Here is a 17,006-nt window from a genome sequence, read left to right on the forward strand (position 1 = left end):
TCGTGTGTCGGTGTGTGTTGATCGTCGATCTCTCGCTGCAGTCTGATCTCGTCGATCGCCTCTGCCATGTCGCCGCCAACGAAGAAGCGAAAGTTTATTTCGCTAGAAGAAAAGGATAGAATTATCTCCAAGGCGGAAAGCGGGAAGAAGAAAGCAATTATTGCCGCAAATTTTGGCATCGCGCCGAGTTCGCTATCGAAGATTTTGAAGAATAAGGACAGCATTAGGAAGGCACTTTCATCTGGCACTTCAGCGCAGCCAAGAAAGGGACGCAACCAACGTATGAAGTGCTCGACAAGGCTGTCTATGCTTGGTTCATCGATACTCGAGCAACAAACATGCCCCTGAGCGGTAAAATTGTACAGCAGAAGGCCCTAAATTATGCTTGTTAGCTATGGCTGAACGACTTTAAGGCAAGCATAGGATCGCTGAATCGCTTTAAAGAAAGGCATAACATCGTCGGCAAGGTTTTGTACGGTGAATCGGCATCAGCTGACGTTGACGGCGCATCAGCATGGGCGGCGGACAACATGACTGACATAATGAGCAGTTACGCTCCGTTTGATATTTATAACACAGACGAGACGGGCATCTGCCAGCGAAGACGCTGGATTTTAAAGGGCAGCGTTGCCACGGAGGAAAACATAGCAAGAAACGAATGACTGCGCTGATGTGCACAAATGTGGGTGGGTCTGACAAACGCCCCCCGTTAGTTATTGGCAAAGGTGCACAAACGCGCTGCTTCAAGGGGAACACGAACCTACCTGTCAAGTACGTGGCAAACAGCCGGTCGTGGATGACCCGTGCCATTTTTGCTGACTGGGTGGTGGCACTTGACCGCGACATGAGCAGACAAAATCGAAAGGTTTGTTTGCTCTTGGACAATTGTTCAGCGCACCACATTGATGATGTCAAGCTGTCAAGTGTGGAGCTGAAGTTCTTCCCCCCCGAACTGTACCTCAGTCGTTCAACCCTTGGACCGAGGCATCATCCGGAGCATGAAGTCTTCCTACCCCTACCGAGAGAGGTTGATCCAGCGCCTTCTCCCGAACACCGACACTGGTAGGGAGACGAAAGTCGATATTTTCATGGCTTTAGAAATGATGGCTGCGGCATGGACAGCAACAAGGTGCAGCGTGATCCGCAACTGCTTCAAGCACGCCGGGTTTGTCGACAGCAAGGCGACTAGCACGACTGCAGCCGCGGAAAGTGTACCATCGTCATCGACTCCGGGGATTGACGTTGCATGGAGATCACTCCAGGAAGGTGGAAACGTTCCTGCTGACATAGAGCTGGACGATTTCTTCGACGCTGATGCGGACGTGATTGTCCACGAGCAACGAAGCGATGAAGACATCATCATAAGTGTTCGCGAGCCGGAAGAGCCGTCCGATCATGAAGACGACTCCGCTCAAGATTTACCTGCCCCGGACGCCTCATCGCAGGTACTGGATGCCTTCGACGTTATTATAAAATTCCTTGGCACGCACGATGACGACGTTGCGATGTCGCTGTTAACAGAGTGCGAGAGTCGAGTGACGCCGCTGCTGGCAGTGAAACGCAAGCAGGCTAAGCTCACAGATTTCTGGCAATAAAACTACGTTTTGCTGGAGTTATTGCCTTGCATTTTTGGTTAATTTCTCGACAGCGAAATTTCGCGACAACGAAATTTCTCGCGCGTTCCGTCGATTTCGTTGTAGCGGGATTCAACTGTAGTGCTTTGTAGGCCATTTGAGAATTTCGCCCGCACTTGTACAGCAGGCCTTTCAAAGTTGTCACTGACCACTACGCGCTGCGCTTGCTCGTTAACTTCAAGGAACCGTCTCGACTCGATCGAACTTAAAACTCCAAGAGCTTGAAGTGGTAATCGTTTTGCACGTCCAGCTCCAGCACTCTCATGCCGACTGCTTGTCACGAGCCCCTGTAGATGCACCGCAGCAGTACGCCGATGGCGGCGCCTTTCTTGGATTTATCGGCACCAACACATTTTCACAGCATCAAAGCTCGAACCCCAGCCTGCAGCGCCTCGTAGACTACTTAAAAATTAAGGCTCCTTCAACACCAACGTCATTCAAGCGAGATGGTTCTTGTTCTGCGCATAGAATGTTGTCCTCGAAAAGAGAAAGTCCAAACTAAACAAAACCGCTGACCTCTTTGTCGCGCCCACTAGCCTTCCCGATGTTCTATAGGCATCACCCTACGAGCCGACCGCTGTGCATCATGGCTTTCCTCACACCCTCCGCCGCATTTAAGACAAGTATTACTGGCCACGACTATCTGGAGCTCTCACACGTTAAGTGACAACCTGCGGAGACTGTCACGGCACTTCTAGGAGATCGACATGGACGTGCTTGTCCTTTTCCCGAAGTGAGCAAGTGGATCATCGTAGTCACCGACTACGTCACCCGCTACGCTGAGTTAAAATTCCTGCCAAACGCAACAACAGCAGGAGCCACCAAATTTTTCGCGGAATGATAGTTCTGCGCCACGGCACCTCCGAATGGCTCCTCACGAACAGAGGAACAGCGTTCGCAGAACTGCCGCAAGCCATCATGCGCTACTGTCAAACAAGGCACAGGAGAACTGTGTACCATCAGCTGACCAACGCCCTTACGGAGCGCCTGACTGATACTATATCAGACATGCTTGCTATGTATGTCGATGCCAAAAAAAAGCCTTTGGATGTCATCCTGACTTAGGTTGTTTTCGCCTACAAAGCCGCAATGCAAGAGACCATCAAAATGACACCTTTTAGGCTCCGTCCATGACAGGGTGGCCGCGACCAATAATGACGCCATGCTCACCAATTATAAAGAAGATAACATGATCCGTGTAAATAATATATATGAATTTCGTTTGTTACAAATAACATACTTTTCTTCCACAGGTATGAGTAATTTCTTGACACAACTTGCTTCCCTTGAATATCGTACACCAAACGTTAACACTCGTTGTACTGACACTTGGTCCTTACCACAGTTTCGAACTGATTACAAGCTGCAATCCTTGGCTCACAATCTGCCATTTTTTCTAAATAAATATAAAGATACTGCTGGATTTAGTCCAAAACAACTGCGAATATACTTTGTGAAAATGTAATCTGTATTTATTCTTATGTCATCTGAGAAAATGTCTGTCATCACTGTACTCTTTTTTTTGCATTCATTCATTATTGATAAACATTCTGTTATCTTATTTCTGCTGTGTTGCTCTCATGCATACGCTGTATAATTTCTTTTCCATTTATTTATTGACGACCACTACTGTATTGTTCATTAATTGTTATTTCGTTTTGTCTGCTGCTGCCATGTAATGGTTTCCTGGGCCTTCGTCAAGCTGTTCGTACAGCTTTTAGCCCAGGTGACCATCCAGATACGTTCTGGAGAATAAAATATGATTTGATTTGATTTGATTTGACGTCTCCGCCTACCAACAGAGCGTGGAAGAAGCACGACGCCTGGCCTGCTTGCGCAATAAAGAGCAACCCCGCTACAATGCCCTACGCTACAACCTAAACCGACGACATACGGAATACAAGCCGGGTGACTGTGCACAGATGTGGACGCCCATTCACCACCGCGGACTGGGTGAAAAGCTTCTGCACTACTACTTCGGCCCGTACAAGATCGTTCGTTGACTTGGAGAGCTTGTCTACGATGTAGCCCCCGACTGAGTGGCGCGGTGCCCAACCACAACTTGTGCATGTTGTGCGCCTGAAAGCCCTATTATGCGCGTTATGGACACTGTGGTTGCGTATTCAGTTTTTTTCGCTTCGCAGCGCTAATTTTGCCCCACATGGCTTTTCATTAAAAAGCATCCGGTCTATGCTTCCCTGAAAAAGGGGTAATGAGGCGAAGCTTTTTAAAGGTATTGTGCTCATTCTAGAAAGCAGCCCGCAAGCGGCTTTATCACTGCGTTTGTAATACAAGATGCAACTAGTTTGATCTTGATTGATCACACCCTAGGCGGAACCGACCGTACGTTGTTCCAGAGGGTTGTGGTTTGTTTGCACGTCGTATCTCGAAAGTTCGTTGTCAGTTTTCAATTGAGCTCGGCAGAGAGCGACGGGTGTCTGTTCGACGACCACGGACCACGCGTGTTACTTTCGCCACCACTGAGTAAATCAGTTCTTTGTGGGCATGGGTCTGCACAGTAGAGTTGTTTTCAGACGCCCTTTTCACTATCTTACTGGCTGCCCGACTAATAATATGATGGGACTAAAAAAAAAGAATTGGATAAAGAAATTGTCCCGACCCGTGCCACTAATTATAACAGTATGAGGTTGAAAAATAACAAATAATAAAAGAAATTTTTGCATAGCAGAAAAGATTGTAAAAATAAAAAAAAATTATTTGTACTCCTAAAGCCGAAGCCATTCGAAGCGCTATTAAGTAGAGTTACTATATGATAAAGGTAAATAATAATTTTTTTGTGGACTGGCTCACCTGAGAAATTAAGAGATATAATAACCATGATGAGAAAGCCGGTCTTCGGCTTGTTTGCTCCCGTTGGGCAGAGAAGGAAGAATTTTCAAAAGGATGGAAAGAAAATGATATTGGAGAATCTTGAGTATTGCTGCCGTCTCTTGCAGCGTTGGGGATATATGAGTAGAGGCTTATCTGAAAAACTAAATTTCAAAAAATAATTAGTGCCTCCCTTCTCCCGTGTAATTATAAGTTATATGAATGCTACGTTTTTCTGGGAATTATCTTACTGTAAGTCATGTTGCTTGGCCTATTGTCGATATGCGTCTTTGTAGTTTTGAGAAAGGTTTGAAGCTACGTTTGTGATGTGATGTAGCGTACACTGCGAGAGGTTCGTAAGCTTGCCTGTGTGTCCAAATATACAACCGGCACTCGAGACATGACAGGAGCCAATAACAATCCTGCTGGGGCTCTCAGCAGTGTGGGTGCCGTCAGTGAACGTCACCCGATTGAACTACAAGCCCTTGGTGCCGCCCAGGCTACATTCAACGAGTTGAGAAGGTTGCATGCCTCTACCTCATCATAGCATCTGGTGGACATTCAAATGGAAGGCGTTACAATAATCTTGGGCACCTCCACGGGAGTTTCCTGTCAGTATGCGCCCTCCCCTTTTCACACGCAGTCGCCCTGCACACCTTAGCTATTCCTGTCATTCGCGCCCCTCAAAAGCTCGCTGCATCTCGCTACGTGCCGCCGCGAATGAACTTAGAATGTTCGGGACTGACTACGCGCCTGTGCTGTGTAAGCCCTTGTACTGCGCGCGGCATCTTCGTAGGCTACGAGAAGCTGCTTCGGACGACCCCGAAATCGTTGCTTGGAGTGAAGAGACCCGTCAGCGTAAGAATTAAGCTCGAAGGGCTCAGCGTGCGTACTTAGCTCTCACTACGCATATCCTGGCCTAGCTGAGCTAAGCAAAAGTCAATATTTTTTGTTGTTATACTGCGTGCTGAATGGGCTACTTGCATATCAGATTCGTAAAGCATACTGTCAAAAGTGGCGCTCAAAGTTACCGTGTTTCAGCAGCAAATTAAGGACTTCCATTTGTGTTTGTGCTCTTATTGCAGAGCGGCGAACCTTCTGAATTAAGAGTGATGACAGCCGCCGCGGGTGCACAGTGCTTATGATGCTCGGCTGCTGGCCCGAAAGACGCGGGCTCCATTCCGGTCGCGGTGGGCGCCTTTCGATGCCAGAGGCCCATGTACTGCACTCTAAGCAAAGAGGAATAGAAAGGGAGGGAATCCTCCTGTAGCGCACTCAGGGAAATTGCCGACGCCATCGTTTTCTGTGTTTGTGATGACCAAACAAATGGCCTTGACTTACTGGGGATGACTTCATAGTCACACGCTTCCGACCATGCAGATGCCATCTGCAGGGTTGGTATGGGTCTGGTCCTTGGTCCGTGGTCGGCATGTGTCCTCGTCCCAGATGTGGCTCATAGCGGGCTGTTGTCCTGTTGCTTCTGGCGAGGACTCTCGTACAGTGTGGGAAATCTCGAAAAACTCATCTGATGCTGAGCAAGATTTATGATTTTCTCTTTGAAGCGAGTTGGCGTATGTTTAGGCTTTTGAGTTGCTCTTGAGTGTTGTTTCGCCATTATCCTGGCTTGAGCGCGACTTGTGAGGAGTTTTGGTCCACTTTCTTGTGTACAGGACCATTTGCAGATTGTTTACACCTTTTGTCATGTGCCCAGTATGTGCTCTAGCGCTTTGGGTGTTTTTCTTTTTTTCATAGGATAACATTGGCCGGATAGGAAAAAAGCACAGGCAACACGGATACGTTCGGCCAACACTGGTGTGTTTGGAGGAGTGGCGATAACTTCAGCGCATTAGAGTTTAAAGCAGTGAAACTGGTATTGTTGTCTTGCTCGCAATTTTCTGCTTCGTTTTCTGTATTATGTGGTCTGGGTTGAGGGGGAAAAAAATGGAGCTTTCGCAGAGAGAGGGGTTGATGAACTTGGCGCTACAAGGCGGACGTGAGATTTTGGTTGGTTTATTACAGAATTCAGTGTAGAATTGAAAACCTATCAAAGTGAGAAGTAAGCTGGAGTAAACAGGAATGAAAATTGTATGATTTTGAAGGTGATTATTAAGGTGTGTTAGCTTGAAGGAGGTATAAATGGCCAAAATGTGGGCAGGATTAGTGTGGCGCACGGCTTGTTTACACTTAGGGATATGGAAATAACTTCTGAAATATGAGGTGCAGTAGGATGAAAGTTGTAGGACAATCAGAAAGCGTTTGTAATAAACCCGTGATCAGTTAAAAAGACTGGTACGATGGGAAATCATGAGATAGTAGTAGCTTAGTGTTGGAACAAGTGCATGCACTTTGTTGTGTGCAGTCTTGGGTCCAAGTCCCTTTAATAATTCAAACACTACACAAGCTGGAAAGTTGAAATTTGGCGCGGTGGTGGATAAATACCTTACAAAAGAGCAGTGCAAAAGTTTTGAGGGGCTTAACCTTTGCTGATATAAGAAAATAGAAAACTGGCTATCGAAGTGGTCGATGGCCTTTGGATTGTCGTAACCATAACGTGACAATATACCGACTATAGAGCGAAATCCGCACGTTTAGCCCTTGCATTCCAATGGCCAACGAATTATCGCGCCCGTATTCAAACCGTTTTGTCAGGTGATTGGGCGTTCGTGCCTTGAAAAATCACTCCGCGCTGGCTGTGTAGCTGCAAGCAGCGTGTAACCAACTGAGGCGTTGTGTTTGAAACATTTTAGACAGCTGTAGCGCCTTCTGAACGCGCGTATCCACTGTAAGATTTGCAGTCCATATTCTGTTGGTGCTGTCGGGATACTTATTTATTTATTCAAGTACACTAAAGGCCCTCGGGGAGGGTATTACGTAGGGGGACACGCGAAGCACTTTGACAACACTTTGCTGGAAAAGGGGCAGAAAAGAGAGAAAAACAATATAGACACCCTCTTGAAGTACCGTAAAAAAACAATAACAACAATACTATAGCGCGAATAGAAAAGCGGTAAAAATTAAACAGCTGGGATTAAGAATATAAAAAAGGAAAAGAAAAAGATTTAATGTTTCGTTAGCGTTAGCAAGGAAAGCCAGGTGCATTTTGATAGCTTAGGACGAGCCCGCAAGGTGGCCGCTTATTCACATCTGTGATTTGGACTTTTTCTGACCATGCGCGCGTTTCCACATCCAAGCTTAATTGTAAACTCCTGAAAAATGCGTGGAGCAGTCGTGTCTCATGTGCTTATATAGAAATTACGGGGAACAAAAAATTTCTAGCAATTTCGGACCTTTATGTGCACTGATATCACACAGCCCATAGACGCTCGTGTGCTGTACGATGTCAATTCACGCTAATGATCCCAAGATGGTCGAAAATACTCCGGAGTCCTCCAGTAATGCAGCCCTTTCTGTCTTTGTTCTTTCAGTCAGAATTTCCTCCCATTCCTCACTTTGCGGTTGAGGTGTCCACCGAGAACTGAGACGTATACCGCACCTTTCCTTCCCTAAGAGCAAATTTTTTTTTTCTTTTTCTTTTTGCGGAGAAGGCTTCGAAACGTCGGCCTTAAACAGAATTCTCAACCTCCACGTGCTGGCCTTTCCGCAAACTTGAATGCTTGTGTTAGGTCTCGGAACGGAATGAACATTGAATTGGCCTCTACTCTGTTCGATACGCTGACAGCCGCTTTACCCTAAGTGCAGTAATTTCATTTCCTCCGTGCAAATAAAAACCTTCCTCAGTGCATGTGACTCCCTCTCTTGGGAATGCCGGCCTAGTCTGTGCAGGAAGGTGCCTTGATGTTCCCTTTCTCTGAAATGCGCTTCAATGTTACGAAAGGGAACGAGTGGTCGGTCGCCACATTTTAAGGATGAATGTGTAGCATTGTGCATGATCGCGCTCTTAAACGAATAGGAACGCTACCCTTGAGGAACACTGCAGTGAGAAAAAAAAATCCCAAACCTAAACTGCTGGAGTGTCCACTCAAAAACTTCGCGGTGATTACGCATCCAATAAAATTTTAAACTTAATTCTTTGATATTTTCGGTTGATAAAAATGCTTCTAAATTGTTTCGAACCCGTGTAACAATTACAAATACTCGTTTTCTGCTTGGCGTTGAACTGGTGTCGATATGGTGTTATACCATTGTTCTTGCCTCCACCATGCGTTGTGTCCAGGGGCTATTAAGGACTCAATAAAAAGAGGTGTGTAAGGCGGGGGTTTATTTAAAAGAGCTGGGAGGAAGGGAGTAGCGGCGAGAACAATCCGAGGGCAACCAGGTCGGGCACCGCCACACGTGGCGATCGCAATACGGCTGACGCGCAGGCCCATCTTCTTCGTTTTCACCAGTCATCTGCTTTGTCTGGGTCATCATCTTCTTCACAATCACCCCAGGGGCGAAGAGGAGCCATCCTGGCGACTTACGGCGACTGCAATATGGAGGGGTTGTAGTAAGGCTTGAGACGCTGGATGTGAACTGTCTCGCGGCCGGGGCGGCGGAGATCGGGAGATGGCGTGAGGGGTTCGACGACGTAATTAACTGAAGATGTGTGCTCCAGGACACGGTAGGGGCCGTGATACTTGGCAAGAAATTTCGAGGAGAGTCCAAGAGTACTTGATGGTATCCAGAGCCACACAAGCGCACCAGGAGAGAAGTGCGATGTGGTGTGAGCGTTGTCGTGGCGGAATTTCTGGCGATACTGGGCGTCAGTTGTGAGTGACCGGGCGATTTGGCGACAATCTTCTGCATGTTGCGCGGCTTCGGAAACGGGTATATTCGGAGGCGTCAGGTTGGTGAGGCAGAATGGTGTCTATGGTAGCAGATGGATGACGGCCGTAAAGAAGAAAGAAAGGAGAGAAGCCAGTAGTGGACTGCTGGGCGGTGTTGTAGGCGAAAGTCACATAAGGGAGGATGAGATCCCAATTCGAGTGGTTGGATGCGACATACATAGAGAGCATGTCCCCGAGGGTGCGGTTAAATCGCGGATGACAGGCGGAGGTGGTACGATGGATTATGTTGAACTGGCGAAGCAGGGCAGTGGCGGCATCGGACAAAAAGGCGCGTCCGCGGTCGCTAAGCAGTTCACGAAGGACGAAACGTTGCAAAAGGAAGGAGGCAACGTCTGTCGCTGTGGCAGATGGAAGGGCGGCGGTTTCGGCATATCTCGTGAGATGATCAACCGCAACGATAGCTCAACGGTAGCCGGCCGCAGTGTACGGAAGCGGGCCGTAGAAACAATGCCGATACGGTCGAAAGGGCTTGGTGGGCAAGGGAGTGGCTGCAACTCTCCAGAAAAACGATGAGGAGATGGCTTGCGACGTTGACAGGGGAGACAGGCGCATACGTATTTAAGTACGAAGGTGTACATGCCGCGCCAGTAATAACGCAGCTGGATGCGGGTGCATGTCTTGAAAACTCCCGCGTGACCGGAGTGTCGGTCAGCGTGGAAATAAGCGCATATGTTCGTGCGCAGGTGGCGAGGAATAACGAGTAATCACTTGCGGCCGTCGGTGCTATAGTTCCGGCGATAGAGGAGCTTATCGCGAATCACGAAGTGAGAAGCATGGCGGTGGAGAGGACGGGATGGAGAAGCAGCCGTGGGTTTGGAGAGAAAGTCGAGAAGAGAAGCGATCCAGGGGTAAGTACGTTGCGCTGAGGGCATGTCGCTGATGTGAAGGGACGACGGGGAGGCGTCAGAGGTGGAAAGGCTGGCGATCTCGGCTGGAAGTGGGCAGCGGGACAGGGCATCAACGTCTTGATGCTTGCGGCCGGAACGATAGACCACGCGGATGTCATATTCTTGCAGACGAAGAGCCCACCTGGCAAGGCGGCCGTATGTGTCTTTCAAGGAAGAAAGCCAACAAAGCGCATGATGGTCCGTCACAACTTCAAAACAGCGGCCATAGAGGTACGGGCGGAATGTGGCAAGGGCCCATACGATGGCCAAACACTCTTTTTCACTGAAGGGGTAATTACTTTCAGCCTTCGTAAGTGTGCGACTTGCGTAGGCAACAACGTATTCACCAAAACAACAGATGCGATGGGCGAGTACGGCGCCGCGGCCGACACCACTGGCGTCCGTGTGGACCTCGGTAGGAGCGGTCGAGTCCAAATGGCGCAGTATAGGCGGCGCTGTGAGGAGGCGGCGCAAGGTGTTATACGCATCGTCGCACGTCGGAGACCACATCAATAACTCGGAACTGCCGGACAGTTGTGTTAAAGGCGCAGCAATCGAAGCAAAGTTGCGAATAAATCTCCGAAAGTAAGAGCACAGACCTAAGAAGCTGCGCAAGTCTTTGATGGAAGTGGGTTTGGGAAAGTCTGCGACAGCGCGAAGTTTAGCTTGGTCGGGACGAACGCCTTGCTTAGAGACAACTTGTTCCAAAATTTTCAGCTGACGCGCAGCAAAACGGCATTTCTTCAAGTTGAGCTGCAGGCCAGCGTCAGAGAGGCAGGTCAAAACGTGCTTCAGGCGGGATAGATGGGTTTCAAAGTCGGGGGAAAAGACGACAATGTCGTCGAGATAGCATAGACACATTTTCCACTTGAGTCCACGCAAAATGGTGTCCATCATCCGTTCGAAGGTTGCAGGGGCATTACAAAGGCCGAATGGCATCACAGTCATTTCATACAATCCGTCGGGGGTCACAAAAGCAGTTTTGGGACGATCGGCCGCTTCCATGGAGACCTGCCAGTACCCAGAACGTAAATCGAGGGAGGAAAAGAGCTCCGCCCCTTGCAAACAGTCCAGAGCGTCATCTATGCGGGGGAGCGGATAGACACCCTTGCGCGTTATCTTATTAAGGCGGTGGTAATCGACACAGAAGCGTATGGAGCCATCTTTCTTTTTCACAAGGACAACAGGCGATGCCCAAGGGCTACTTGAGGGCTGAATGACGCCGTTTTGAAGCATTTGGTCCACTTGCTCTGTAATAGTCTGGCGCTCGGTCGGAGACACAAGATAGGGGCGCCGCCGCAGCGGCGCGTGGGCACCAGTGTCGATGCGATGGGCGACGGTGGAAGTTCGGCCCAAGGAAGTTTGGTGAGCGTCGAAGGAGGAGCGAAATTGATGGAGGGCGAGAAGCTGTGTTCTTTGCGGCGGGGGAAGACCGGCGTCGACGGAGCGCAAGAACAATTCGATAGAAGAGCGATCTGGCGTAGAGGCAGGAGGGCTGAGCGCGTTCATGGCGAGGAGCGGTGTATCGTCGGTCTCCTCGCGGATGAGCAGAGATGCGATAGGCTGCACACTGCCGAGGCATTTACCAAGGCCCAGAGCGGTAGGGCAAGAAAACGGGTTAGAAACCAAAAGTATCGAAATGCCAGCGGACACAGTCAGTACGCCGTATGGCAGAGGGAGACATTTGCGGTGCAGAAAAGTATGTCCTGGAGTAAAGAGGACAGTGTCGTCACCGATAGAGTCGCAAGACAAGTGTACAGGAACGGAAGAGCACGGGGGAATGTCGATGTCTTCGGCGGCGATGGCTTTAACGCAGGCAACAGGAGGAGTAGCGTCCAGAAAAGGTTTGGGCAGAGAAGAGAACCCGACTTCCGCTCGAGCACAGTCGATGATAGCTTCATGGGCGGAAAGGAAATCTCAGCCCAGAATAACAGGATGGGAACAGGAAGGCAGCACGACGAATTATATCGTGTAGAGGAGTCCTGAATCACAACTCGAGCGGTACACGCTGCGGACGGCTTGATGTGCTCAGCGCTGGCCGTACGCAGCGACAGTCCAGCAATCGGCGTCTTTACCTTCTTCAACGAACTACAAAACTTTTCGTCCATAACAGAAATCGCAGCACCGGTGTCCACAAGGGCCAAGACAGTAATGCCCTCGACAGAAATTTCGATCAGATTAGCAGGGGATATGTGAGGCCTTGGAAAGTTCGACGGGGACGCAGTTCTCGCCTCAGGAACTGCGGCACCTAGTTTTCCTCCTGAGGGAGATTGGGGCGACGTCGCATAGGAGAAACGGAGCGGCGCTTTGGTGAAGGTGAACGGCATCTAGAAAGGGCTGAACGGTCAGGAGAAAAAGGACTAGACGGCGGCTCAGCAGATCCGGAGTACTGACTCGTGGAAGGCCAGTACGCGGGAGCTGGAGGAGGTGGCGCGTAGACTGGGAGACGGCGGCGGCAAAGCCGGGCCACATGACCAGGCAAGCCGCAATTGTAGCAGATAGGCCGGTTGTCGATGGTGCGCCAGGGATTGCTGACTCGCGGAGCCGGCTGAAGAGAAGGAGCCACCACTCGCGCAAGTGTTGGAGGCAAAGCATAGGTAGGCGGTCGAGGTCTGGCGACGACGTCCGCGTATGTCAGCGGAGCTGCCATAGGGGGCGGCGTCTGGGCGACAACGTCGGCATATGTCAGTGGAGCGGTGGCAGGTAGTGGTGGATGGGCGGGTGGAAGAGCCTCGGCAACCTGCTCTTGGATGGCGTGTTGAAGGGCCGGAGCCAAGAATGGAGCTTGCCCTGTAGGGTTCGGCAGAAGAGAAAGCTGACGCGCCACTTCTTCCCGAACAAAGTCTTTGATTTGTTGCAGCAGCGATGAGGTGTCAGGTGCTGGTGTCAGTCCAGCAAGCGACTCAACCTGTCAAGGGTGCTGTCGAGTCAGGAGCCTCTGCTTCCGCAGCTCCTCGAAGCTTTGGCAGAGGGTGACGACTCCAGCAACGGTGCGCAAGTCGCGCGCTACAAGCATCTGAAAGGCGTCGTCGTCAATACCGTTCAAAATGTGTTTAATCTTGTCAGCTTCTGACATGTTGAGGTTGACACGCTTGCATAGGTCAATGACGTCTTCTACGTAACTGGTAAAGCTCTCGTCGACCTGCTGATACCATTCACGCAAGCGTTGTTCGGCGCGGAATTTCCGAACAGCAGGACGACCAAACACTTCGGAGAAGGTTGTCTTGAAGGCAGACCAGGTGCGGATGTCCACCTCTTGGTTCCGATACCACAGGTTAGCAACGCCGGTGAGATAAAAAAAATACGTTATTTAGTTTGGTGGCATCGTCCCATTTGTTGTGAAGGCTCTCCCTCTCGTATGACGTGAGCCAATCTTCGACACCCTGTTCATCGGTCCCACTGAAGAAGGCCGGGTCCCGTTGGCGAAGGGAGCCGGCGCAGGTAACAGCTGGGCCGACTTGCACGGCTTGATGTTGAACGTCGTGAGGCATCGCAGGTGGCGGGAGAGTACGGTTGCGCAATTCCAGTGCTTTCACCCAGCACCTCCACCAAATGTAAGGCGGGGGTTTCTTTAAAAGATCTGGGAGGAAGGGAGCAGCGGCGAGAACAATCCGAGGGCAACCAGGTCGGGCACAGACACACGTGGCGATCGCAATACGGCTGACGCGCAGGGCCATCTTCGTTTTGACGAGTCATCTGCTTTGTCTGGGTCATCATCTTCTTCACAGGTGAAATGTTTTGAACAGCCGGCACGTAATTTTCTGCTGGGTTTTGATTTTACTGGTTTGTTTGTTTTTATGTTTTATACGTGTACGCCGATCACTGTAGACTACAAGAAGCACAGTTTTTCTTTCGTTCTATGAGACGCCTACCGTCGCACTTCTGTTTGCTCAAATGCTCTGAATTACAAAGTGTATCCCCTTTTGATTACATTGAGAAGGAGTTTTTTTAATACAGTTTTGCATTTGTCTTTTCTTGTGTTTTCTAATTATGCGCCTTCAACTAAGCTATCATTTCACCCCTTTGACAAACTGCCTACTTGCCTTCAACACAGGAGAAAAATTCAGATAATTTAAATGGCACTTTGGTAGTTCACGAGAAGGAAGCCAGCCGTTCTCAGGAAAACAAGCAATTATTTTTGCTCTCGCTCAAGACATCATTGCTTCAATTTCGTTTTTCGTTCCTACGTTGCTATAGTGAACGTCGAATGTGATGTGCGTTTCTTTTCACATGTATGTTGTCCAACTGAATAACTGAGTTAAACCTCCCCTCCTTCCCGCGAGCTGCACCGAACTACCCCGCAGAGGTTCCCGTGAGCAGGAAGGATGTGCATTCTTGTATTTGCAGACGCAGCCTTCCAGACGGCTTCCATGCAGTCACAGCCAACGCTCCACTACATCTCCCGGCAGTCGCCGTACCCGGGCACAAAGATACAGCGCTTCCCAGTGCCAGACAAGTTCGTCCCCTGGGAGGTGATGTGGCTGGACTACGACCCTGTAGCCTACACCAGGCCTCGCTCCCAATTTCCAGGACCATTACAGGTCTACGTGGACGAGGACATACTGATGTAAGTACTCGCAACTATCCGCACAGTGTCGCCGCCACGTGACCGTCTCTATGACCGCCAGAAAGATGATAGCGGTGGGTGGCGCCCGGGTTTGTCCGGCGTCTCCCCCCTAGTTCAGTGCTTTTGTGACGCGGAGCATTTAGCGCATTATTGTGTTGGCACAAACCCACGACAGCAAGCTAATATTTACTTATTTTCCGTGCCCTCCAGCGCCGTGGCTTTGCACAGAAGTGGTGAAGCAAAACAGAAAAACAAATTCAGAAGCGGCAAAACTACATAGTTAAAAAATAGACATATATAGAACACGTTCGAGAGAATACAACATTCCAAAGAGAGTAGGAAATAACGCACGTAAACTAAGTAAAAACCTGCAAAAGTAACGCATACCTTTCAAATGACGAAGTAAGAATAACGAACTCGTGGCGTATTATAAAATCAGCCTCATCAGAGTCTAACCATAGACTGCACAATCAGGTATGCAAGATAGGTGGCTCCACACTTTTCATGTGCGAGGGACAAAAGAGTATAAAAAATGAGTGGTTCATGGAGTTCAACGTTCGTAAACAACTCAAGCAATGAAGGACTCCGTAGCGGGGGCTCTAGATAACTTCGACCACCTGCGGTTTTTTAACTTGTACAGACATCGCACAGTGCACGAGCCTCTAGCATATCGCCTCCATCGAAATGCAACCACCGCGGCCGGGACCGATCCCGCGTCGGTCCGTTCAGCAGCCGAGCACCATAACCTCACAGCCACGGTGGCGGCTGAGTGTACACTATTTTCAGGTTTGTAAACAAACATGGGTGCTGATGGTGACGAAACTAGCCCCAAAGCGCTTCCGGTACAATGGTCGGGCGTTTGAAAAAGTTTGCGCCGGTAGAGGCGTCGCGTGTCACGCAGGGATTGAAGAAGCGCTGACGTAGGCTGCGCGTACGGCGCTGGTTTTTATAAAGATGCGCGGGAAGCGCAGCATCCGCGCAGTGTTTGATAGAGCGTCGGTGACGCGCCATCTCTCCATCCTTTTTTTTTGTCCGGTGTTATTTCTTGCAGGAAATGCGCACCCGTCAAAATTTTTCAAGCCGGCAAGATTCTGAGGATAAATGGCACTGCTGCCGCAACAAAAAACGGCCGACAAAACCGTGTATAAAAAACTTTCCATAGCAACAAAGCGGATCCATTCTTTTGTTGATGGCGGACACGAAAAGTGGGATAAGTGGCATAGCAATAAGAGGTGTGTGCAGTGACTGGTGATAAATTTTGTAAAAAACAGCACAGGATTGAGAGTTTCCACAGGTGCTAAACCAGGCAAAGAAAGGTTATATTGCACTTCTGCAACGTTGTCTTGCGGTCCGATCATAATTAAAAAGAAAAAAAGCAAACTTCGTTATTGTAAAGAGAGACGGGATGAGGGTCACAAATGGCGGCATATTCAAACTTTGGAGACACAAGTGTTTCATAAAGTATTCAAATAGACACGGGCTTCGCAAGAATTTCGAAAGAAATATCCTAACATGCGGTTAGCGTTGCTGTTAAGCTCTATATGCAGTATCCAGTAAAACGAGCTCTTGGGCGAGTTGGTTACTTGTCGTAGGCATAATAGCAGCGCAAAAAGACACACACAATAGAAGAAGAACAGACGCGTCTGTACGTGTCTCTCGGTGTCTAGTTCTTCTTTTGTGTGTGTCTCTTTTTTGAGCCGCTACTACGCCTAAGAATGCAAAATGGTGACGCACACCCAACTACTTGTATGATGTTGCAGATTCACTCTGAATATATCTCAGACTGTACACAGAGGAAATAAATATATTTCCGGTAAGTTTTTATTGATGACCATTTGTGAGTGTTCAGTTGCATTTGCTATGCGTTGCTCCATAAGATGATGTTGTGCAGATCAGGCTGAGGTCAGTATTTGTCATGGTCGAGTTTTATTTCACGACGTAAATAGAACTCAAGTGCGTTTAAGTGTGCACTAGAAGAAATACTATTAGACATCCCCTGGATGTATATTAGAAACAAAAGTGGTCGTAGTACAGAATCTTTGGGGACACTTGATGCTGTAATAGGATGGAAAATTAGGCTAGTTGGGTTGCGTACATTCTAAAGGAAAAAATACAGCGCGAACATAGACGACGGACGAAGAAGAGGTGCACAACACAAGCGCTGTCTCGCAAATAAATTTTATTCAAGAGGAAAACACATATATAAAAGCGTCCGAAAAAACGGCAAAGTCAGCAATCACTTGAGGCAATCAACACTTGGAACAAACTAAAAAAAAAAAACAACATATAGCGCAGGGCGCCC

General features: G+C 49.0%; 1 protein-coding gene across 1 annotated transcript in view; it reads left to right on the forward strand.

Annotated features, from left to right (window-relative positions):
* Positions 1-17,006, forward strand: part of LOC144127786 (ADP-ribose pyrophosphatase, mitochondrial-like) — a 364,491-nt gene that overhangs the window by 70,245 nt on the left and 277,240 nt on the right. Inside the window, exon 3 of the mRNA XM_077660694.1 lies at positions 14,485-14,704. Coding sequence (XP_077516820.1) covers positions 14,485-14,704 — 220 coding nt within the window. The remainder of the gene's footprint in view (positions 1-14,484; positions 14,705-17,006) is intronic.

Source organism: Amblyomma americanum, chromosome 4 (genome assembly GCF_052857255.1).
Source record: "Amblyomma americanum isolate KBUSLIRL-KWMA chromosome 4, ASM5285725v1, whole genome shotgun sequence".
Lineage (NCBI taxonomy): Eukaryota > Metazoa > Arthropoda > Arachnida > Ixodida > Ixodidae > Amblyomma > Amblyomma americanum.